General features: G+C 44.1%; 2 protein-coding genes across 2 annotated transcripts; both read right to left on the reverse strand.

Moving 5' to 3' along the window:
* On the reverse strand, positions 1-5,716 carry LOC126567989 (CDK5 and ABL1 enzyme substrate 1-like). The gene is made up of 5 exons (XM_050224376.1): positions 5,140-5,716; positions 2,400-3,279; positions 2,144-2,334; positions 230-434; positions 1-145 (listed from the first exon to the last, which is right to left on the reverse strand). Exons 1-5 carry the CDS (start codon positions 5,640-5,642, stop codon positions 5-7), a joined length of 1,920 nt encoding a protein of 639 aa, XP_050080333.1. The 5' UTR covers positions 5,643-5,716; the 3' UTR covers positions 1-4.
* A 7,532-nt stretch (positions 5,717-13,248) lies between these two features.
* Positions 13,249-14,289, reverse strand: LOC126568328 (putative carbonic anhydrase 3). The gene has a single exon (XM_050224788.1). It carries the CDS (start codon positions 14,287-14,289, stop codon positions 13,249-13,251), a length of 1,041 nt encoding a protein of 346 aa, XP_050080745.1.
* Between the last annotated feature and the right edge of the window lie 8,690 nt (positions 14,290-22,979).

Here is a 22,979-nt window from a genome sequence, read left to right on the forward strand (position 1 = left end):
GGTCCTATGATTCGTACATCAAGCGCTGATAGTGTGGATGAATTTCCTGCGTCGGTACGTGCAGGCTAAACTCGAGCGCAACCAGCACCGCAAACTCGGAAGCGATCAGCTCCTTACGGTTCAGACGGAACACGCTTTCCGTTTTCTAAAGCAAAAAAAAAAAAGAAGAACCCATGTTTAATAATTAGTTGAAAGAGGAAAAAGGGGATGTGGAGGGGTGGGGACGAACCTCGATCAAGCTTTTGAGCGCTTCACCCTTGATGTCGTTCAGCTTGGCGCTCAGCAGCAGACAGGCGCCGGCACACAGCTTCCGATTTTCCTTGTTGACCAGCTTGGACAGGATCAGCTTCTCGAAGTAGACGTACGCCTGCGAGATGGTCAGAAAGTCGATACGGCTGTCCAGCTTGTTGATGCGCTTCATCTCCCGTTTAATGCTGCGGAGGAGAAGAATTTGCATGAGAATTGCGTTTTTTGACATTTAAATGGATATATTAATCGGCGCTCGAAAGCACACAAAACGTGGTGAAAACATGGTCTAACGAAGGAGCGACCGTGTCGACGACCGGCATTGGATTCATCACTGTGACAGAGTTGGTCACGATGGGAAAATTGGAAGAAATGTAGGGATAAAATCTCAACTCGCTTTGAAGACATAAAAGCACCGCGGTTGAGAACACCAAAAGGGATCGAGCACAGTACCGACGGAGCAGCTCAGTAGAATCAAACAAGGGTCGGCAAGTCCCAAGAGTTTCAAGTCCAAGCACTTGACACCTAGACTGATAGTCAGGAAGAGGAAGTCCACAGAGGTGCTCCATGCGAACAGCAAACCTCCTGAAAAAGACCCCTGTTATCGCTCGATGCGATAAATATGAACTCTAGCCATGGGACAACAGATTATAGAGCAAAGACTCCAGCAAATAACTGGCCAACGAACAGAAGAGGAACAGCCAACTCTGTTGCCTCTTTTTTTGCCCATCAACTCGCCATTTCGTCCACTGTGGCATTGAGCATAATTTGGTTACTATTTCAAGGCCGGTCACTGGTCTGCGATCGATCACGCATTTTGCAACTCTGTTCCTCTCATGCTGCTTATCGCGCCATACAGTAGAACAGCTGGTTCATTGAACGGTCAAGTTGTTTTTATGCGCATTTAACAGAATCAACAACAAAAACCTTCCTGACTGCCCTTGAAAAATAATTCTTTTTTGATTAGAATTTTCTGTTTGGTGTACATAAAGAAAGTACAAGAAAAACAAAGAATGTCACTATGCGCGCGACAATACAGAGAGTTGGATTATAGGAGTTGGAGATAGGATTTACCAATCCTATCTGTCCCGCGTGCCTCATTCAGATAAGCTAATTAGACAAGAAAATGGTAACGATGGCCTTGTTCATCACTGCTTACAGAAGACATCAGCAAACGTTTGTGCTGATAAAGAAGATTAAACTCTCCTTAGGTGTACTGGACTGATGTGTACCGACAAGCCGAGAAGACGCGACCAACGAACCAACCAAACAATTAAATCATCACATTAAGACACGGCATCCTGCCTGCTGGTCGTTTGATAAGCAACAGCAACAGCAGCAAAGAGGGGCGATTTAAATGCCGTTTAAAATGTGTTTTGTTTTTCTACTCAATGAAGGCACATCATCGGCAACCGTATCTTAACACGTGACGCAAAGATGGCGAACAGTGTATAGTGTGATAAGATATCAAAGTCTCAAACTCATATCGCATAGCATCGGGTAAAGAGGTTTTAAATGGCAACTTCAAAATCGTTCAAAGGGTCCTAAAAGAATATGCTGATGTTTTCATTTTTTGTCATTTTGGAAATTTATATGCTTTTATGCAGTAACATAAGAGCTTCAGAATTAATTGCGCAGCTACAACGGAGGTGTTCTGCTGTAATCGGACACGTTCAGTACGAAATGTCACCTCCAACCGAAAGACGAGGGCGTCAAACAAAACAATTCTCGGTGCCCATGTCTCGGTGGATCGTGTGAGCGAGTGCTGTAATGGCTTCCGTAAGGAACAAACATCAGCTCTTATCGCTGACCGCTGACGACAAGCAGTCCCAGTGTGCCCTTTTGTTTATTTACCCGCCCCACTATATGCACACATCGAATGTGTTTGTGTACGTACCTTCGGAGTTTGCTGAGCGTAAGCTGGATTTGTGGGAACTTTTCCCGGAACTGATCGTTCAGCTCCTTCTTCAGCTCGGATGGCCGCACATAGTCGATGACGGACGTTACGTACGAGGTGAAGGTGAGCAGTGTACGATGCTTGCCCGCGATCAGCTCCGGATCGTCCAGTATGTTGGCCGAGTATTGTATCTATGGCGAGAAAGAAATCCGAATAAGACTTGCTTTTCCATTCCGTCCGGAGCCAGACAACTTACCCCGGAAATGGATGTGTATCCATCTTCGTACTCCTTCGAAAGGTCCAGCAATCCGGACGATGGTCCACTACCCGCACCTCCTGCACCAACACCACCCGCTCCACCGGATGTTCCTCCCGCAGTCTGCGATGGGCTTGCCGCACTGTTACGATTCAACGTATCATAGTACCGTGCCGCGGCATGATTCTCCATTGAGGCAAAGTTTGTTATCTCGAACGCAGCACCACCACTCTTGATAGCCTTCTCGGTGTGCTTCTTCTCGCGATGGTACGCCCTCGAAGGGATCAACAGATATCCGTACGAGACTTCCTGCCCAACTTCACCACCCCGCTCGATCCCGAGCAGCCGGAATGCATCGAACGGTGCATCATTAATCGACGAGAGTGGCCGTGCGCCGGACGGATGGCGACGCCGTTCGCGCCTCATTTCGGCCCGCGATGCTTTGCCCTTGCAGTACGGCAACACGGAGAAGATATGGCACGGTGCTTTCTTTGCCAGCAGCACAATGCGATCCTCCTGAAATCCGCCCGGATGGCGTCGAAGGTCCATCTGGTTGTAGTAGCGAACTTCGCGCGGATAACCACCGCCAACCACCTGCTCGTTTATAACGACGGTACGGTTCGGACGACCCTGGATAAGGCTTTCCGTGCTGCTGTTCGTGTTCCATCCGGTTGCACCCGCACCGGGACGGTGTTGTTGAGGATCTTCCGATCCATTTCCACCGCTGCCAGATGTGGTGGTGCCGGTTACGATTGTTCCGGCACTGGTATTCATCAGCAGCGATCGTTTCGCACCGGTTGGACGCTGCGTGGCGGAGTTCGCTCGCGAGCGCTTATCCGCCGTATGGTTTAGCCGTCCATCGTTTGGATTCCAATTTTCACTGCACGGCAGGGGAATGGAAAAGGGAGAGAAACCGAAGAAACGAATGAGTTAGCGTGCTGTGGCAGACCGTGCGATGGGTCACGTAATCTAGCTTTGGAGGTTGTTGTTCTTTGGGAATGAAGGGATTGGAAAACAGTGGCAAAAAAGATGGGAAAACGTAAGCTAATCGGGTTCGGATCGTGTCTGAGCACGTGAAGAATAAAGTTGATTTTAAAAAGATTTGTTAATAGATATTAAGTGTTTTATACCGCGGTTTGATTAAATAAAAAATAATTTCTTTAAAAAGACTTTCTACACCTCGTTGACTGATTTTTAATAAGTTGTTAGAACTCTAAAAATAGGCTCACACATTTATTCATGTTGCACCAGAACCATGTAACACAATCTCACCCGTGATAGGGGAGGAAAAAATGTAAAGCCATAAAAAAGGCTTTTGCACTGACTCTAGGCGGCAGCATTAGCGCTCGTATTTTGTTCATTTTGCAATGCAAAACAAGTAAAAAAATAATACGAAAACTCGCCCTCTTTTCCCGGTGCATTCGCTAGCAGATTAAAACAACAAACGACACAAAGAGGAAGTGTATAAAAGACGGCAGATGTTCCGCACTGTTTCGCAATATGCTGCGCTTCGGTTGTGCTTGTGTCTTGCTTTCTTAGGGTCAAGATTAGCAAAAAGAAAACAAAACTCTACTTCGCTAAAACCTGCTTGGTCTGGACAAACTGCTAACCATCGTCATCATCGCCCTCTCTTGAAGCTGAGAACCCCGCGCTTGTTGTTCGCTGTTTACGTTAATCTAATAAAGGGAAGCAACATTTATGTGGAACATATGAGAGAGAGAGAGAGCGTGTGTGTAGTCGGTATTATATCGATTCCCGGCTTGGTGTCGTATATGCTTTGGTTCTAAAAGTATGAAGTAATCGTGCGCCACAGCATCAGCGGTCGACCGGATGCCACAATGAAGAAAAGGGAGTGTTTCCTCATCGTTTCTCTTTTTTCCATCAAACGATATAAATAGTTTGGTACAAGGTTAAGGTGCAAGTGATCGTGCGATTGGCTAATATTAGAAATTTAAGAAGTTTTGCTTAGTTTCATTGATCCGAAAGCGCGCGCACATGATTTTTTGTGTGTGTTGATGTTTCGGGGTGTGATTGGGTGAGTTTAGAGCAAAAAAACAAAGGGGGGAGAAAAACATATAAACATGAATGTGATTTTCACGTGACGGTGCGTGTTCGCGATGGGACCCAGATAGGCGTGATGTTCTGTGAATCATCACCATCGCCCTTTGTTTGCTGCTAACATGACAAACAGATTTAGTTGAATATTTTAATCTGAAATGAACACCGCAACCGAGAACGTCTTTTACACTGTTATTGATCAAAAATCAAGTTATTGATGATTGATAACGTACTTTACGTTATCTGAGGATCATGGTTAGAGATCCACGACAGAGACTTTGTGACTTTCTAAACAAAAAATAAGAATTATCCGCAGGCAAGACTGATAGGCGATTACCTCTAGAGATTGTAGTACAAAAGAAATCGATCTCCAAAGCTACAGAACTTGTCTTGTCGGAGGGCCTATGTGTCCTAGTTGTTCAAAGCTCTATCTGATGTCAGAACTAGCGATCATCCTCCAATCAAAATAGCCACATCACGTGAGACAAGTCACCGTTCTGTACACCGTGGACGATTCGAGTAGGAGAAGGTTATGTATAACCTGTCTTATCGTTGGATCCAAAATCATAGTAAATAGTAGTTTACTTCATCTAGACATTTACTAAGCTCAAAACGAAAGTGTCTTTTCCGTCTGAAATGAACGGTACAGTGATTAAATTTTGATGAGATGTTGAATACGTACCGATCCTTCAGCGGTGTGCCCTTGGCCGATGACCCATTGCTGACCACCATGTTGCCCTCGCTGTCGATCCGCTTGCCGGCGTAGCGTTCGGGACTTTTGCTAAACGTTCCAGTTCTGGCCCGGGCCCGCTGCTGCCCCTCGGCAGCAGTCAACGGGTTGGCGGCGGCCCCGGCCCCACCACCGCTCAAGCCGGCCGCAGCACCCTCAGCCGGTGCCGCACCACCCGCCGTCCCAGGCGCGTCAAGCCCATCCTCTCCCGGCTCGTCATTGCACGTGCCGATACCGTCCAGATCATTGTTGTTCAGCGCTAGTGCTGCGCTGGTATGGCTTACCGCTGTTGTTCCACCTGCTCGTCCGGCCAGTGATGCGCCTCCGCCTCCGCCTCCGTGCAGCGGACCGAGCTTCGTGTCCCGATGGGTACCGTCCAGCGAGATGTTGGACAGAAAGGATATCGCAGCCAGTCGACGACGAATGCGGTTCCTGCTGTTCATAGAACTAGCCATGTATCGGATGCCGGATGGGACGTGTTTGCTTTTGGCTGGTTTGCTCTGCCCCTTTGTGGTCTTGGCTCCACCAAAAAAAAAACAGTACAATCACACGCACACAGATAAACACGCAAGCAGTGCGAGAGCCCTTATTCACGGTCACCACGGTCACCAAAAACAACCTGTGTGCTTCAGGTTTCTAAGCGACGGTACAATAGTGGAAGGGGATTCGATCGAAGCAAACTGGAACACCACCGGTATTTTGGAACAACAGCTCTACGCGAACGGCGAAATGAAGGAAACTCAAAAAAACAGACCGCGAACGATCAAAACAAAACGCACACACGCACCCGCACGCACACCTGCCTTACTTCACTGCTTCTACCCGACACAACACACCCTTCCTACAACGAGCTGCGAGCAGCCGTATATCAGTTCGTTTTATTGGGAATCATGTTGATGCGGGGTGGTTGTTGCTGTTGTTGTTGATGTGTTTTCTTTAGCTTCGTTTTTCTCTCCTGTACGCTACCCTCTAGACCAATAATCTTTTGTACAGCTTTTTTCCCGGCGCTTTGTTCACGTCACGATTTTTCCGGCAATAAACACACCGTGTTCGGCGAAGGCTTTGCCAAAATAAAATATGGCAAACCTCCTTTTCTGCTTCTTTGTAGGCTCTGTGTTCAGCTCTAGCGCTCTCGCTCGTACCAAGACGTTTGCACAATCTCTATTGCAGTTCCTTCTCGCTCTCGCTCCCGGCGAAACCGTCGATGCGCGTACGCTCTTTTCCAACGCAAGTGCGGTTCTTGCGTGTACTTTCGATTGAATAAGAACTGAGCCGTGAGCCGTGCTGTGTCGTGGCTGAAGAAACGGTTTCGGATGGGTGGAATGAAAGGAAAGATGGATACGGTCGGAAAATGGCGATTCTGGACGCGCAGATTCACCCGGTGCTGTACACTTCGGACATGCAGTTGCGCACGGAAAAACACAGATTCACACACTTTTCGTTCCGTCCAATCCGGGAGGGGAATGGTAGCCGTAAAAAAGGAAGGGAGTCACGTACCGTGTACCGTGTTAAGTTCCTTGCATCAAGTGTTTTTTACGCGCACGGTGAACGAGCATACTAGCACTGGACGGTTTGCGAACCGAACGAGTCAGTTTGTAGCGGCACAGATGTTTCGAACGCGACACTGTGGGTTACGGGGTGTTGATTAGATTAAGGCTGGTGTTGATTGAAAACGCCAAGGTCTGTCAAAGCACTTCGCTCTATGCGCGTACGGCACCACGATTGGGGGTTGAAAGTAGATCGTTCGTCCGACGGTGGACCAAAACAAAACCTGCGAACCAGTTTGACAGCTGACGCAGATGACAGCTGGCCGAAGGGTGGTAAATTTCGAGCAGTTGCAGTGGGTACAAGAAAGCTCTCTTTAGGGAATAATAATTTTTTATTTTAATTACTTAACATGATTTTTTAACAAAAGAAAACAAATTTTAACGAGCATTAAGATACGATTTAATTTAAAATAACTATTTTTTGAAAAATAATAATGATAATTTTTCGACCCACCATCCAGAAAAGCTTTCGGATGCTACTGTGCAAAAGCTTTTGCGTATCGCCATATGCTTTTCCTTTGGCGCCGAAAAATATCGATACATGGTGGAACGTGGTACGATGTAGCACACATAAATTTCATGATCACGTTCCTTTGGGTATAGATCACACTAAATCGGTCGAAATAAGCAACACGGCCAGGCCATTCCTTTCGGAAAAAGTTGATCAAATTGTATGTTCCTTGTGTGGAGGATGTGAGCATGCCGGTTATGTGAGAAAGAAAGGTTTGCTATGTTGTAACTAGCTCAAAAATTCTAGGTTCATATTTATTATATTGTGGATTTCTTCTTTTCTTGTTGGCTTTGCGACTTCCTTGGTCACGCCGGTCATCTAATGGCATACCGATATCACGTTGTTCTTACTGATATCATGTAGTTGGAGTGTCTGTCCTCACTACGGAGGAACAGCCCGAGATTTGACCCCGATCCTGTAATATGGATTTCGGCGCCAGTGTCACCGTTATCACCGGTCCGCCGGAAACCTATTAAATCGCAGTTGCATGTGGCATCGGCTCACGATCAGCTAGGTATTGAGCTGGGAGTGAGAGACGGTGGGCCATAGGTCTTTCACACGGTCATGGCCGAATATCGAATCCCGTCAAAATTTTCCCTCCCAAAGGTAGAACTTTGGTGGTACCGATTTCTGGTTGTAACGAATCCAGTTCTTCTCGTACACAGAACTGACTATCTAACTACAGTTAAATTAAGTCAAAGATGTTTGCAGTAGCAAGCCAAGACAACAATTATTAATCAAATATTCAATATTAGTGTTTAACATAGTATAAGTGTCTAATTTTGAGCAAAGTATCAGCTAGACGGATTGTTTTTGTACTTTCTATTTATCTAGTTAGTAAAAATAAGCAGCTCCAAAATGCAATAAAAATCTATTCTAAATACTGCGCTACATATTTATATTTATTTGAAAATCTATTGATCACTCACATTCAGCTAGGGTTGCTGCCAAGATCATGTAAGACTTGTATGCAGCTTCACAACAAACTCTCCACAAAATAAGCACAATGTTGTAAATACTAACAACAACCCTTTTAAGATGATCAATACCACTCCATCCACCGGGCCAACTAACAGGATTATATGTTATCATTAGAACGATTCTTCTCGCCAACTGCAGCACAGCTCTGTTGGGTCCCCACTCGTGCCACAAACCAACCACTTCAATCTGCCTCCCAAGCGATTGAAAAATGCCCGCTCCTCAGGGCAAGAAGAACACGTATGCAAGGTTAGGTGCAAAATGTATGCGATTGATGGGACCATATACCGATTTTCAAAGTGTGTATTGTAACAAATAACAATATCGGTATGATTGATGCGATGCTAAACAGTCCGAACTGTGAAGGTGGCCGCCTGAGAGCTTCACCTTTCGCTTAGGCGATATATTTTCTAGCGGGTCGCCCAATCGATCGACCGACCGACCGAGAGTTCGCCCCACAGCGCAGAGCCTTGACATTATGTTGGATGTTGAAGACTGGATACGGATTCTGAGCCAATCCAATGCGCGCATTCTTGGTTGGTGAGAGCGATATTTATGCGGTAATATTAGTATCTGTTTTTTTTTTTTTGTTGCAGTTGATGCGGATCTTCCTTTTGCAAAGCTTCATATGCTGTGAAGCAATAACGGCTAGATGGATGATCCGTTCCACCGGGAGCGGATATATCATTAAAATGCAATAACATATCCATCGACAGCCAAACAATCAGCTCGTTATGTGATGATTACCTTACTGGCTGGTGTCTAGTTTTCAATGCTTTTGCCTTTTGTTTTCTGACGAATTGTCCTTGCACAGCAGCAAGACTTCAGACGAACTACCACCAGTAGTGGATCAAACGATTGATTAATGGACAATTTGTTGCTGGGAACTACATGGATGCTCCACGGACGTACAGTAAGACGGATGGCAATCGAGTAATCTGTGTGATCTTTGTGGAGCAATCATAATTACATCAATGACTCAATCGATTGATCGATCGCTTGATCGCCCACTGTTCCATCGGCTAGTAACAAATAAATGCAGCGTAAGAAATTGAACCGGAATGCATCCTTTGAGTGTGTAATCATACTTGCACCGGTGTGAGCTCACATACAAATTAAATCATCATCCAATCGAACGATCGTTAACATCGATTGAAAAGTATATCCTTTTGCGTTTTCTGCGAACCCCGATGACTTAAGATTACGGATCGAATGGATTCTTCACCACACGGTTGACCCAACACCTCGCTAGCTAGCGAGCAAAAACCTGTTGGTGTTCTGCACCGTAAAGGGACACTCGCGACCGATGGTAAATTATTTGTGTATGTGCATTTAATTTTTAATGGCCCAATCGACGCCACGCTGCTGATAATCGCTATTGGCATGATTGAATTGATAACATTGGTACTAACATTATTAATCAACGGTTAAGCAGCAGCAGCAGCAGCAGCAGCAGGCTTAACGATCGTGCTCCACTCCTCTTCTTGATGGTGGCACCATTATCGAGCTACTAATTGGCTTGTTTGTTCTTAATGCTGCGTTCCGTCCTCGCCGAGCCTTGTGAGGAGAGGGCATATCTCCTGGCGCAGGAAATCCAACCGGGGCGTCCGGTAAGCTGAGCTTTTGCTCCGGGATGAACGTCTTTGATGTTCAGATTTCATCCTGCGAGGCACGATGGTCCGAGAATGGACATTTTGGATCATGAAGAACAAGTTCTTACAATAAAAGAAGAATGTTTATAAAGTAATGGTGTATAAAATAGTGGCTAGAATTCACCTTTTTCTTTCAAGATATAACGTTGATTAGCATTTTGAACTTTTAAAAACTGGGGATATTTTTTGTGATATCTATGCTGCTGTCATACCGTAACAGGGCCGATGAAAATTCAAAAGCGGGGCTAGTTCCACTTGCGTAGAGACTTTTATCAAAACTGTTTAACAAATCACTTAATAAGATCAAAGAAGTCAGGTCAAATTCTCTCGAAATTTTGCAATTCTCCTATTTTCTCGACCCCAGGGACGCCCTCTTGATGCTCAGCTTCAAACATGCGACAGAAACTAATAATTTGTAAGGAAAAAGTAACGTCCACCCTTTAGCTTGAGCTGTACTACTGTGCGAAGGCTGAACGTAATGCCGTAATGCAGTGAGGAAAAGGTTGTAAGTTCCAAAGCTGTATTTAACTATTGTACTACTACTTTCAGTGAAATTTAATATCAATAATTAGGAGCACGCTTGGCGTCTTTCCGGTGTGTGTGTTTGCTTGTCTACATTTATGTGGACCAATAAGGCGTATCAATCCGTTAGGCTCAACTGTACACCGGGTAATCGGGTCCGTTGTGATGCGATCCGATAAGACAAAAGTTGTGGACACTGTGTAAATAATGGCCGATAGATCGACCCATCATTGAAATGCGCTGATGCTTATCTCCTGGAATCGCCGGCTTGGACAGAAAGAACATCGAGGGGAGCAAAGAGCGAGATATATCGCGAGAAGATTTCTTGCTTGGCAACAAGAATTTATATCTAGTTCATCTAGGCGAGGTTTTTCTTCATAGTCATCTTAAACTCCCTGTCCCACAGCATCCTATTACTCTAAGCGCTCAGAAGGTCCAGCAGACCCTATCCAAAAGCGGGGGACGCTAGGAAAAAAAGGACAAGAATGAAGATTATGAGTTTTGTGCTCGGTCAGGATTGTACCGGATTGTCCCTCGCATAACAAAGATGATACTGGTTTCTCTTATCATAATCATTACAAATTTACGAAAGAAGTCTGCAAACCCCACATTAGATGATGTTGCTTGCAAGAAAACCATTAGAACACATATTAAAAGCGTGAAGCAGGATGATATGCTCCATCCTTGCTTGAGAATCATGGTTAAAGCATCAAGTTTATCGTTCTCGAATGTCTCCGTTGATAAGACTGGTTATCCCTTTAATCCTACGGCAAGAATATGCCCGCATCCCGTGTGCAAGCAATAAACTATGCAAAAACTGGCTTGCGGTTTGTTCGTTTACTTGCTGCTTATTCTCGTTGCTTGTTGTACGAAAATCTGGTGCACAAAACCGCATTGAGTGTCTCTTTTTGCTGAAGGGAAAATTCGAAACAAGACTTCTTGGGCCACATTCTTTGTTGGATGGATAAGACTTGCATTTATGCTTATGGTCACGTATGTGCTTCTTTGTCTAGGGATGTAAAGTTGACGAGCAAAGTAATAAAATTAGTCCTTTATTGCTTTTTCTCAATAATATAAAAGCGTTCAAAGTGCAGCGTTTTTCTGTTTCGTTTGTTACCTTCGAAGGCTTATGGATGTCTAGCCTCCAAATTCTAGCCTTTGATTAGATCTCAAGAAAGAGTTATGAGTTTTATAGCCTCTAAATCGGTAACAGAACTACGAAGGCACTAAAAACTATATTTGTCACTGGAAAATTGCATCCTCGTAAGCATTTCGTGACGCAAATCACATACTTTTAAGCGCCAAATAGACAAATTGAATGGAGCCAATAAACTCCTGTATTTATCTGGTATCTGGTCACTATTTATTATTTGCTCAAATTATTAAGACCATTAAGAACACCAACTGCAACAATGTTGCCATTGTTGACACAGCATACGATGGGAAAATGATAAAAACACTCATCATATTTATGCCATTTCTCACACGCTAATGAAGTGGCAAAGAAGTAACCAAGAACAGCTTTCACTTCCTGTCAAGCTACTTGAAATTCACCAAAGACTTGTGCAAAGTTTGGTTCTTCATTAAGCCCTTGACACGATTAGATTTCGTGTGTCCAGGGAGCTGCTTCACTCAAACCAATCAATTGAATAAATTATTACTTCCATTTCTCGAAAGGGAGACATTCGATTAGCCGTCCCGTCCAGGATTTGCGATCGTTGAACTTAAAGTGCATCTCGCCCAGTCGGACTTTCAAGTGGATGAGGTTTTTGTGGTTTTTAATCGTTTGCTTGTGCAGCGATTAAGTGCACTCGGGCCGAAAACTAGTGTGTTGCTGGTCGTTCCGTGTTTTTTTTTTCATTTGTTATTTTGTTTACTTGTTTGCTTCATCTCGCACCAGAAGATTGATGCATCGTCTGGGCATCGGGTGCACTTTGCGTCGTCATTCTATCCGGATCAGCGAACGCGCTTTGCCCTACGAAGATTTGCATTCAGCCACAGTCCAAACATCTGCCATTCATTCGAAGCGACAGCGCACCAGAAAAGCGAAAAGCTGAAGCATCGTGTCCGGTGTAACGATATCTTAATCCATTACCTTGAACTTCAGCGGTCCCAGCGAGACGGTTACGTTGGGACTTGGGTCCCGTTTTTTTTTTGTTCGCGGACAGTGGCAACTAGCGGCAGCACTTTACCAACTTGTTCTTTTGATGCTGCTTTTGCATCGTTTTTTTTTTGTTTTTGCTGCTGTAGCACTAATCGAGCACGAGGTGGTTTTGATAGCGATGAAAAGGAAAATAAGCGGAACATCAGCGTCGGGAGCTCGAAAAAGGGAGCGTCCTCCAGATATTTTTTGCTTTAAATCGCATCGCAATCATTGCACCAAATGAAGCTGAAACGTCAGATTTGGAATTTATTTCACCTTTTAGCAATTCATAGGTGCATACCTCCTTCTGGACAGCTGGGAAACGTTCGAACGGTAATCGATGGTGAAGGTTGCTCGAACGGTTGCACTCAAGGGTGTTGGGTCCTTATCAGGATTAGGAGATGAATGAAAATGGCTCTGATTGAAGGCGACACATGGTGAGATGCGTGTTGAAAATTCTGGCGAACGTGTCCAGGGAAATGGACGAACCTTGGCCGGATTCGTGACTATGGTGCGGATGGGAAGATGTAAATGTTTTCGCAAATGCAAAGGGCAAAGCTAGTGGCTATGTAAAGGTATGTATCCAGGGTAATTACTCAGTTGGCACATCAGATGCTGGAAATTAATTGAATTTAAACGTGTCTTTGCTACGGAATAGCTTAAATTAGGAGCACGAACTCCATTTATTGAACTTAGAGAACGTCAACTTCAATACTCCGAATTTGTGGCGGATTCATTTTCCGGACATTGGACCATTTCATCGTGGTCGTTCTGCTTTTGCGCCAAATGCTCACGCACCATCGCAACATATTGCCGGCAAGCTTCTGGCGAACTCCAATCAACTGGATGTCGATCAACAATCCATCTTGAGTGTGAAAATTTGGACGGAGGCTCAATCATCAGCGTACTAACTGCCATCGGTGTGCGTGGATTTACATGGAACAGGTGTCTCCCCGTCGATGGTTCCGTGTTCGATGGTTTTAGATTGTAATGAGGACGCATTCGACGATCCAACAAACGATTGAATTGTTTCAGTTGATGGAAATCGAGTGGTTCCTGCGTGCGCGATAACATCCACAGCATCGGAGAAACCTGTGGCCCATTTCTGGTACATCCCCAGTAGAGGAAGTACTCGTCGACAAACGCATGGAACAGATTCATCAGTGGGAACGGTTCGAGTTTTGTGTACGATTCTGGCAGCACCGTCTGGCTGAGCCCATTAACGACTGGCGCGAGAAAACGATTCGGGTTTGATTTCAAGTGGAAGAAGTACACCAAACATAATACACCTCCCGGGACGGCTAGTGCCGCATCCTGATCACCGAACCGTTCGGCAAAATGAATCACGTGCATCTCGAGCGGTAAGCGATACCCGTCAACCGTATGCTCACTACCGTCCAGTGCCGTCCGTCCCCAGTGAAAGTGTAGCTGGGAGAAGAGATAGCGCCCGTCCAGTGCACCACCTTCCAGCGAAGGAGTTTCACCATTCCATCGTGCACTTAAAATGGCTGTGTCCCCGGTGTTGGTTAGCTTGATACTGGCCGGAAGCGATTCGTAGTTGTTCCAACGCAGGGCGGGAAGTTCTATTTGTTCCGAACGACCCACGTTAATGTCGATGGGCGCCGGTTGGTACGCTTCGGTGGATGCTAGCGACCACACCAAGGCTTCATTTTCGAGCGATATGGTCGAGGAGGATTGCCTGGCGGGAGGAGGATCATCCGCGTCGGAACGAATGGAAGTTTGTGACATTTTGGACGTTTTGATTTAGAAAACAGGATTGAACAGAAGTGGTGAGAGTAGGCTGCTTGGATATCAACAGTGATTGACGGCAGTGAGGTTCGATTGAGAAATGAGGCTTAATTTGATCGATTTTAATTAGGTGATGTTCGAAGCCGAGCTTGTATTACCTGTAGTTGAATAGTTCGACTATGGCAAACTCATGCAGGTGGTTTAGTTTAATAATAATTCTTCTCAATAATTTTATCACAAAGAAGGATTTTCTTCTGGATCCTCTGTTTGATATGCTCTATGAAAACGTTATAGGATCTTCTACCAACTTCTTGTAGTCTCCCAACAGCGCCAAATATAAGTTAGTCGAGAGTTTCTGTGTAGCAACGGACTTGTGTGAAGGACTTGTTTAAATTACATTCAAGAGTTTGAATATGCTGACGATTGCTGATGGGATTCCTCATAATGTACATATTAGTCTGCAATGATGACTTATTGTCATCAAAAACATCCAGCGGCTATGTGACTTGTTCGGATAACAAAGCAGATGACAGATATTGTTAGTGTCCTATTTGCTACACCAGCTATTAAATAATATCCATTACCCCCGACCAATTGCACCAACCAAACTAATTATTAAATTGCCATAATAGACAATTGCAGCTAGAATCAAATTAAAGCCCAACAAATGAATTTGCCACGCCCCGAACACTCTGTACTTTTTTTTGCAAAACTCCCAACACAAAAATTGTTATCTCCTCAGCGGGATGGTTCATTTCAAAAACGTGACGTACAATGATGATGTCAATTGGCACGATGATGATGGTCGTCCAGAACACAATGGAGCGTTTGGATGTCCCGGTCTGATCGATATTGGTTCAGATTTTCCGAATTCTATGGAAGCGAATCCGCATCAAATGGCCCAGTTTCAGTGCAGCTTTCAATTTTCACAAGCCAAGCCGATTTGCCCTCAGTTGAGTGGGAATAATTTTCGCGGAAAGAGGTCAATTCGAACGATTTTGCTCTTGAATCACCCAGAAACAATGATGCTTCTGGTCCCGCATGTCCATATGTGAAGACTGCACACATTTGGGCACCGGTCAGAAGTTGAGTATAGTAATTGCATTTTTTGCTTGTTATTTCTTGTAGTTCGTCTACCGTCCGCTGGGAGGATGATAGCTGTGATGATTGGTGGGACGTGGTCACTCTCTTCGGTTCACAGCTGTATGGTTGTATACGCAGAAGTTAGGAGGAAGTGATAAATTGGCAAATGCAATCGGACGTAAGGTAATGGACCATGCAACGGGTGAATGAGTTATGTTACATTTGTTTTCGTCTTCCGTTTTACAACGCAAGACACATCAGAAAAGTTCATTGTGTTGGGTGAATCCATTTGCTCATGAAAGCTCCAGTTTTTTTTTGTGTCGTCTGTTACAAATCCTTTTTGGCTCCCGTTTTTGTTTTTTTAGTTAACCAACTCCGCAGCACAACACCGAAAATAATGAGTGAAACCAAACGGACAAAACTTGACCATTTGCCTGGAAGCTGTTGGCAAGAAATGATTACCAAGTAATTTATGGGTAATTTGAGAAAATCCTCACCGCATATCGCGTTCTCGTTGAGCGTGATGACGTTTTCGAGGGTCCTGACCACCCGAAATTGAGTGGCTGTTTATTAATGAGCGTAGAATTTGGTACACTTGCCGGGAGGTAGTGTCGGGCTGGAGAAAGTCCCTGTAGTTCTTGATGAAGTAGCAATGGTTTCCCTGGAAGCGATCCGGTTGTTATATTTGGGTTAATTTTTTAATACGTACCTTGAAGTTATGATGCTTAAAAGGGTGAGAGAAGAGAAAAACGAGGACACTGTTGTGGTTGCTGATTGCAATTCTGAGCTGAGCTGTTTGGGTACCGCTTCATTTCCTGTGGCTCTGAGTGGGACGCATAGCGAACGGTCAAGTGATGAGTCCTGGGCAGTAATGGGATGCATCCTACCGATGTAATGGGAACATTCTTGCTCATCTGGAATTACCCACAAACATTACTCCATCGGGTGGGAAACTCCCGATGGAGGGATCCAGATGTAATCAGCTGCATTATTTACTTTGTTTGCGGACAGATCTATCGCCCGGGATAATCTTAGACGTGTTCCTGCTGGGAGCAGCAGTGGATTCGTTCGAAAGAAAACTACCTGATGGGAAAAGGTCACTTGCCTCCAACGGTACGTACAATGTCATCGAAACAGTTCTTCTGCGCGCTGGAGTTAGACATTAATTCTAGTGCAACTTCAGCACAGTACAAAAATACCCACATGCAAGTGCAGTCAGTCTGACTTACGTAGTGTACGTGCAGAAATATGACGTGATGAAATTGCCATTAATCTAGAATGTATTAATTTGAAGCTCGCAGAATAGAGCCGCTTCTAGCCGATGGGAAACAGCAGGACAGTGACTACACCGCGCATACAAACCACACAGCGGCAAAGCTGAGGAAGAACTTCACATCACAGCATCACAAACAGATAAAAAAAATCCCCATGGTGTCGCTCGGGTCGGCCGGATTGGTATGAGAGCTCTTGCACACTCGAGGCTATCACACGTTTTGATCAGATTCCCGCAGTTGAGCACGGTTTGCTTTGGTGAGAATCGTCGGAATGGATTCAAATTAATCCTACCGAAAAGCGCCCCCGCCCTGTGCTAACCTGTCAGGAAGCGGACAGGGACGCTGTGGGCCCTTTAATTATCGTCGGCAGATATGCTACAGCTCTCTCTCACCCGAATGGCAGCGATCGGGCGGGTTGGGTTGCAGGTTCGTTCTGACAGGCTACGAGATTATGCTTGAGGACGAATCAAATGCTTCCAAAGCAACTTCCAGCAGTAGGACTACACTTCCGTGCTGCTCTAGTAGAGGGACGCAAAATCTTGAACTACGCATCTAGAGCGTGGTAATAGAAGAGTACTTTCGGGATGTATTGTGTTGTTTGGTAGAGTGAAGTTGATGGAATGTTTTTGGCTTGGTTTGCAATTAATGCAACTGGAGTGCTGGATTAAGCTTGGCCATACATTACAGTGTTACGGAGTGTGAGTTTTCTGGATCGGTGATTCGTTGGCACAGTAGAAACAACTATAGATTTGAAGTTTGTTTTCTACACCATTTGGATTGTTTTTATATGCCAGTTTTATGAGACCAGTTTATGTGTTTTATTTATTTTTGAGCTTGTATTTTTAAATTAATATTATGATCATTTTTAGGTGCGTTATAGTGTTGATTTTAGAGACTCTCCAGAAACAAATAAATTAAAAAATGAAACAAAAATCTGAATACTATAAGCGTACAGCATGTAAAAACGACTTGAATACTGATTTGATTTGACAAATGAGGAGAAGATAAGATAAAAAATCAAAATCCAGTAATGCAACATGTCATGTGGTGTGAAGAAATTGATGACGATACAAACAACCTGTTCGGTTTGCTCCCTCCCAAAAAAAAAAACCCTCTACCAACAAGGATTTCGTTATGCACCGTCGACCGTAACGCGAACGCACAAACATGCAATCTGGGGCAGGACAAAACAAAAAAAGCGCTTCTACCAGATTCTTTACCAGCGCAACAAATCTTCATTCTTCTGTCCATACTCTTGCAGAGCACTGATTCAATCTGGCCGCTTCGATCGTTCGTTGAAGAATGCTACTCCTCCAGTGGTCAAAAAAGGGACATCATCATACTCGGCAAACTATTTCGACCCCCCCTTTGACCGGAACGCACCAAAGGGTGGCCAGGGTGTGTGGACACAAGGGTAGTAATAAATATTCATTATATGTAATTTTGGCGACTGCCATCGATTACTGTTTCGGTCTATTATCGTAACTGTACAAAAGTTACGTGAATACGGATTGATGGCGTGCAGTCAAACAGTCAGCGTTTGGAGGAGGAGGAGGAGGAGGGTTCGGAAAACTGGGAAGTCTTCAAGCTCCTTGAAGAACTTCATGCGTTTTGTTGGATAAGATTTCGGGCCAAAAAAAAAAAAAAGACAATCACACGACTCTGGGGCGGGAAACAACGGTGACGACGTGCACGAAATCATTCTTCGATTCATCGATCCTTTTTGCACGCTTCCACACTGGATGTGCGAAATTGGGGAAACACAACTGCTGAAACATAAATGGAATCCAGTGTGATAAAGGAGAGATACAGCGAAGGAAACGATCATGTGGACCACGGTCAGTGTAAACACATTATTATTGATTGGTTTTGGATGAGCCTTTCAACAATGGGAGCATTCTGAACACATGGGATGCTTCATTCAGAAGCTTTCTTTAAAAAAAAATTAAACGGGAGGCTCCAGGATCACAAAACCAAGGGACAATAAGAGAGAGCTGAAGGGTTAACCAACTCTACTCGGTCGGGAATGACGTGCTAAGTTTGAGCTTTTATTTTACGCTGCTCGTCTCGTCGTTGGTTTCTCGCAGGTTATTCATAACCTATTTTTGTGCTGTGTGCTGTATGTAGATGCAGCCTGCATGGTGCATGGTTTCTGTGCCTCAGCGTGCAAGAGTCCTGCGAGAGTACAACCAGCGTTGATAGCGTTGTAATGAGATGGTCATTAAAGTTTTTGCGCTGCTTTACAGACGCAGCTTTCATGCTACGTGGAATTGCTGTTGTTTGCAGGGCGTGGAATCTGTTGGAATTTGCTTTTCTTGGAATGAGAACAGATCTGGACGGGCTGTTGGTGGTTTATTCTCTATAGATAATTCTTGGAGATAAATGCTTTGCATTAGTGAAGTAATGCGATAGTTTCTCTGAAGATTGTGCTCAAGGAGATCAAAGCAGAACGTTCATAGATAAAGATACATTAAAGAGAAAGATACAGTTTTCTATGTAAAATGGTATGAAATTTTCCTGTAACACCGTCTATTTGTACTTCTAGGTCATTTCCACTGAGAAGACAATCGCATTCTTCATTCCGTGATGCTTTAACCTGATGGATACACATGATGAAATTTTCCGACAGAGCAATATTAAAACCAGACTTTGACAAGTATGTAGCAAATAAAGACCAATTATTTCCAATCGACTGGGAAGATGTCGAAGATGATTTTCATCCGAATGCATGCTCCAAATATGTGTCTATTTGGAGCTGAAAGTTACATCAAATGTCGGAATGAGCATTCCTTCATAACGAGGAAGATTGTATGTTGTAGAAAGGATAGTAACACAAGGTTAAAAATTAGCAATGAGGACGAAAAATAAAAAAATCCGTACTAACAACTTGAAAACTGTCCTTCAGAATCATTATTAAATAAAGATGGATAAGATTAATCGTTTAGCAACAATTATTCGACAACGCTTGCGCGACGGGAATAACCTTTTTTCGAACCATACGAAAACATCGATATGATCTTCCCTCTCTTAAGGACTACATTCAAATGAGTAAGCAAACAGCTGTTTGAGCACTTTTGCACCAACGGCTGATCTTATCCAAACAGCGAAAAAAGGAAGGTTAAACAATTCTATTTACACACCGTGTAAGCCAAAAGTGAACGTTTGGAGGGAATTCATCGACGTCCACTTTCGGGGCGAATGGTAATGTGGATTCATAGGTGCAAAAGCGCCACAGCATCAATCATAGGTAGGTCGGTAGTTCAAACTGTATGAAACTGGGCACGTCCCTGAAGCAACGATGGTAACGGTGAAGGTCCTGCTCCAAAATGCTGTCCGCTGTCCGATTCGGGTGCGAGATTGAAACGGAAGTAGTTAGGCCACGATGGCTAAAGACGATCGGGATCGTCTGCCAAGATCTGCAGCCAATCTTACGGGATGCCGTTCTGCTGTTTGTGTGAGCTTTTGATTGGCGTGCATTGGTGGCGAAACTGATCTTTCGCTTTTTGCACGCTCGCAGGGATGACTTGGCCCAGTGTCAATCAGATGCCCGCTTATCGGGAGTACAATCTTGGTAGCGAATGTTCTGATTTGCCCTCTCGATGTGCATCGGACGGAGATACTGTTTCGGAACGGATTGCTGCACCGGGGATGCTCGATCGGCTCATGATCTGTAAAGTGGGAAGTCAGGTTCCTCGACGGGCGTTCTGGGAGTTGCTGATTAGCGTTAAGGGCTTTGGGATGCGCTGCAGACCTAGCCAAAGACCCATACGGGTGTAGTTTAATTGAGCGGATAATCCGATCGTTCGGGGGCTTGGTGTCAGCGCAAGACTGACTTGATTTATAGATTTGCCACCATCTCCATCTTGGTGGAGAGAACTCGAGTAGAAGGTATGGGGAAAAAATGGGACGGAAAACAACTAGTCGAAAAGCCACATTCCGTGTGGATGAATCGTGCATATTATCGGGGTTTTTTCCATAAGCAAAAGAATTGCTTGGTAGGTCTTCTGTGAGCAGAATGTTGTAGACATTATTTAATTAATGCCTGTTGTCGCTTAACTTCAGGATGTACCAGAAAGGGACCCGGCCTAGTGCAGCAACCAAACCTGCCAGTTCGGCTTATCGCATGTGGTTTTATTTTGTTTTGTTTACTCCAGCCCAGCAGAAAAGGTAGTCACAACGCTGGGGTAGTCATATCCTAGCACTTGCAAGCACACCAAACCTAGGAGCACCTGCCGAAGACGATATGATTTTAAATGGGGTAATTTAGAGGAATAATTACACGCCCTCGGGATGTGGATTAAAAAAAAACACACCACAGAGTGCACCCAACGAGCTACATTTTAATCCCCGCACTCTACTTCCAGGGTGAACGTAGCCTCAAGTCCTTGTGTGCGCTTGGCTCAATCATCATCCATCCCGTGGTCTTATTAATTGACGTAGATTGCATAGTTAGCGTGCGATTCAACGACAACATCCGTGGCAAAAGTAGAGACACTCACGCTAGAACGTTGGACGCGCGCGCGCCCGTTGGAAAACCGTTTTTTAATGACCGTTGGTGCCACCAACGGACGCCAACGCCACTGCTTTCGATTGGCCGTATCATCATCCTGCAGTCGGTGGTTTGTGGGCGCTTCTAAAGCGGCGGGAACGCAGGGCCGGTGTATTCTTCCAGCGAGATGAGGAGGAGAATTAATGCACAGATAGACACGTCAAATGATTTGCCATTTATGTAAGAATTTCAAATCTTCCAAACGCTAACGTGTGACTCATTGCGTCATGATGGTTCCCGGAGCAGCGCGCTCGTTTCGTTCACTCGGTGTGGGAAAATAATTTGCCAATGGAAAGAACGCCACCCACACGCACGCGGTGGGTCAATGAAACGAAGCGGTTTGGAGATGCGTGTGGATACCTTAAACATCGTTTAATAATAAAATTAAAAGCTATTTATAAATAGGTATTATTGGCAGGGATAAATGGCAGGGTTGGATTAGTGGACTAGCTGCTGCATATTGGCTTTGATTTTTGCTTTATATTTTATTTTCTTTTCAAGAATTTGTTACGTTATACAATAAAATTAATTTAGCTAAGTTAATAAAATTTAATTTATGTCACAGTATTTCAGAAGGAGAAATTTATTTATCAAAAATTTTCTTAATATACAGCCATTACATCGCTAAATACTACATCGATTAACAAATAAAAAAAATTGCATGAACGAAAAATTTACGAAATGATAAACAGAAAGATAAATACATTTGTATTTCAGTATTTACCAATGTTAAATAAATCAATCGATCACAATTAAGGACACATACATTAAAAATTGAAAAAAATAAAAACAAATCAACTACTATCAACTACAAAATAATAATAAAAACAAAAAACAGGATGAAATTATATATTTCTTACTTACTAATATGTACTAGTATTGAGCCTTACTAACATGTACTAGTATTGATCAAACTTTCTAGAAACATAACTTGTTTCCGCTGGTTTGAAATTTTATTGACTCATTTGTTACGAAATTCGCCACTAAGCGCCCCGATGTATGCGAGTGTGTGCCTTCAGCTCACATCCCGGTTGTGTACGAACCGAACCGAAATCTTTCGCCCAGCATTTTTATTTGTTCGCTGACCTTACCATAGCCTCCCACACGCATACACTTTAAAATCCCCCAAAAGATCCACAATAAAATCTGCGTCCGTCGGACCGGAGTGTGAACGATTCGTTCGCTAATACACAAATAAACTTGCCCATTTTTGACGCTCCGGGGAGCGAAGATGTCTGTTGAAGGCTTGCACACGAGGGCAAACATCACGCGGGTGAAGTCGAAGACTGCAGCTAATCATTTGAGTGACTGTAATTTGGACAGTGAATAGGCGCCTACCTGTGTAAATGGCGCCCTCATCAACGGCACGCGGTGTTATGATCGCAAGCTGTTGGCAGCTGGTAGAAAGGAAGCGTTAAAATCTGACGGAAAGGTCTGTGCCGCATTTGAAACTGGATCATGCTCAAAGGTGTGAAGAACGGAATGGGTTAAAAAGGGCGATTAATGGCTATCAGCATATCTTTGATAAACACAAAAGGATGGTGGATTGTGCACAGAATAAAACAATATATCATGAATCTATCTTGATCTATATAATCGAAAATATCTTGAAAATTGTTTACGGGAAATGTAAAATATATAAAATTGCAATCCTACGAACAATGGTAGACAATAATAAAAGTTTTCTTTTAAAACAATTCCTAGAAAAAACTAACATAAATAACTCCATCAATGATCTAAATTAAACTCTGATTTGCTGGAATTCATAGATGACTTTTCGCTTA

The sequence above is a fragment of the Anopheles maculipalpis genome, chromosome 2RL (assembly GCF_943734695.1).
Source record: "Anopheles maculipalpis chromosome 2RL, idAnoMacuDA_375_x, whole genome shotgun sequence".
Lineage (NCBI taxonomy): Eukaryota > Metazoa > Arthropoda > Insecta > Diptera > Culicidae > Anopheles > Anopheles maculipalpis.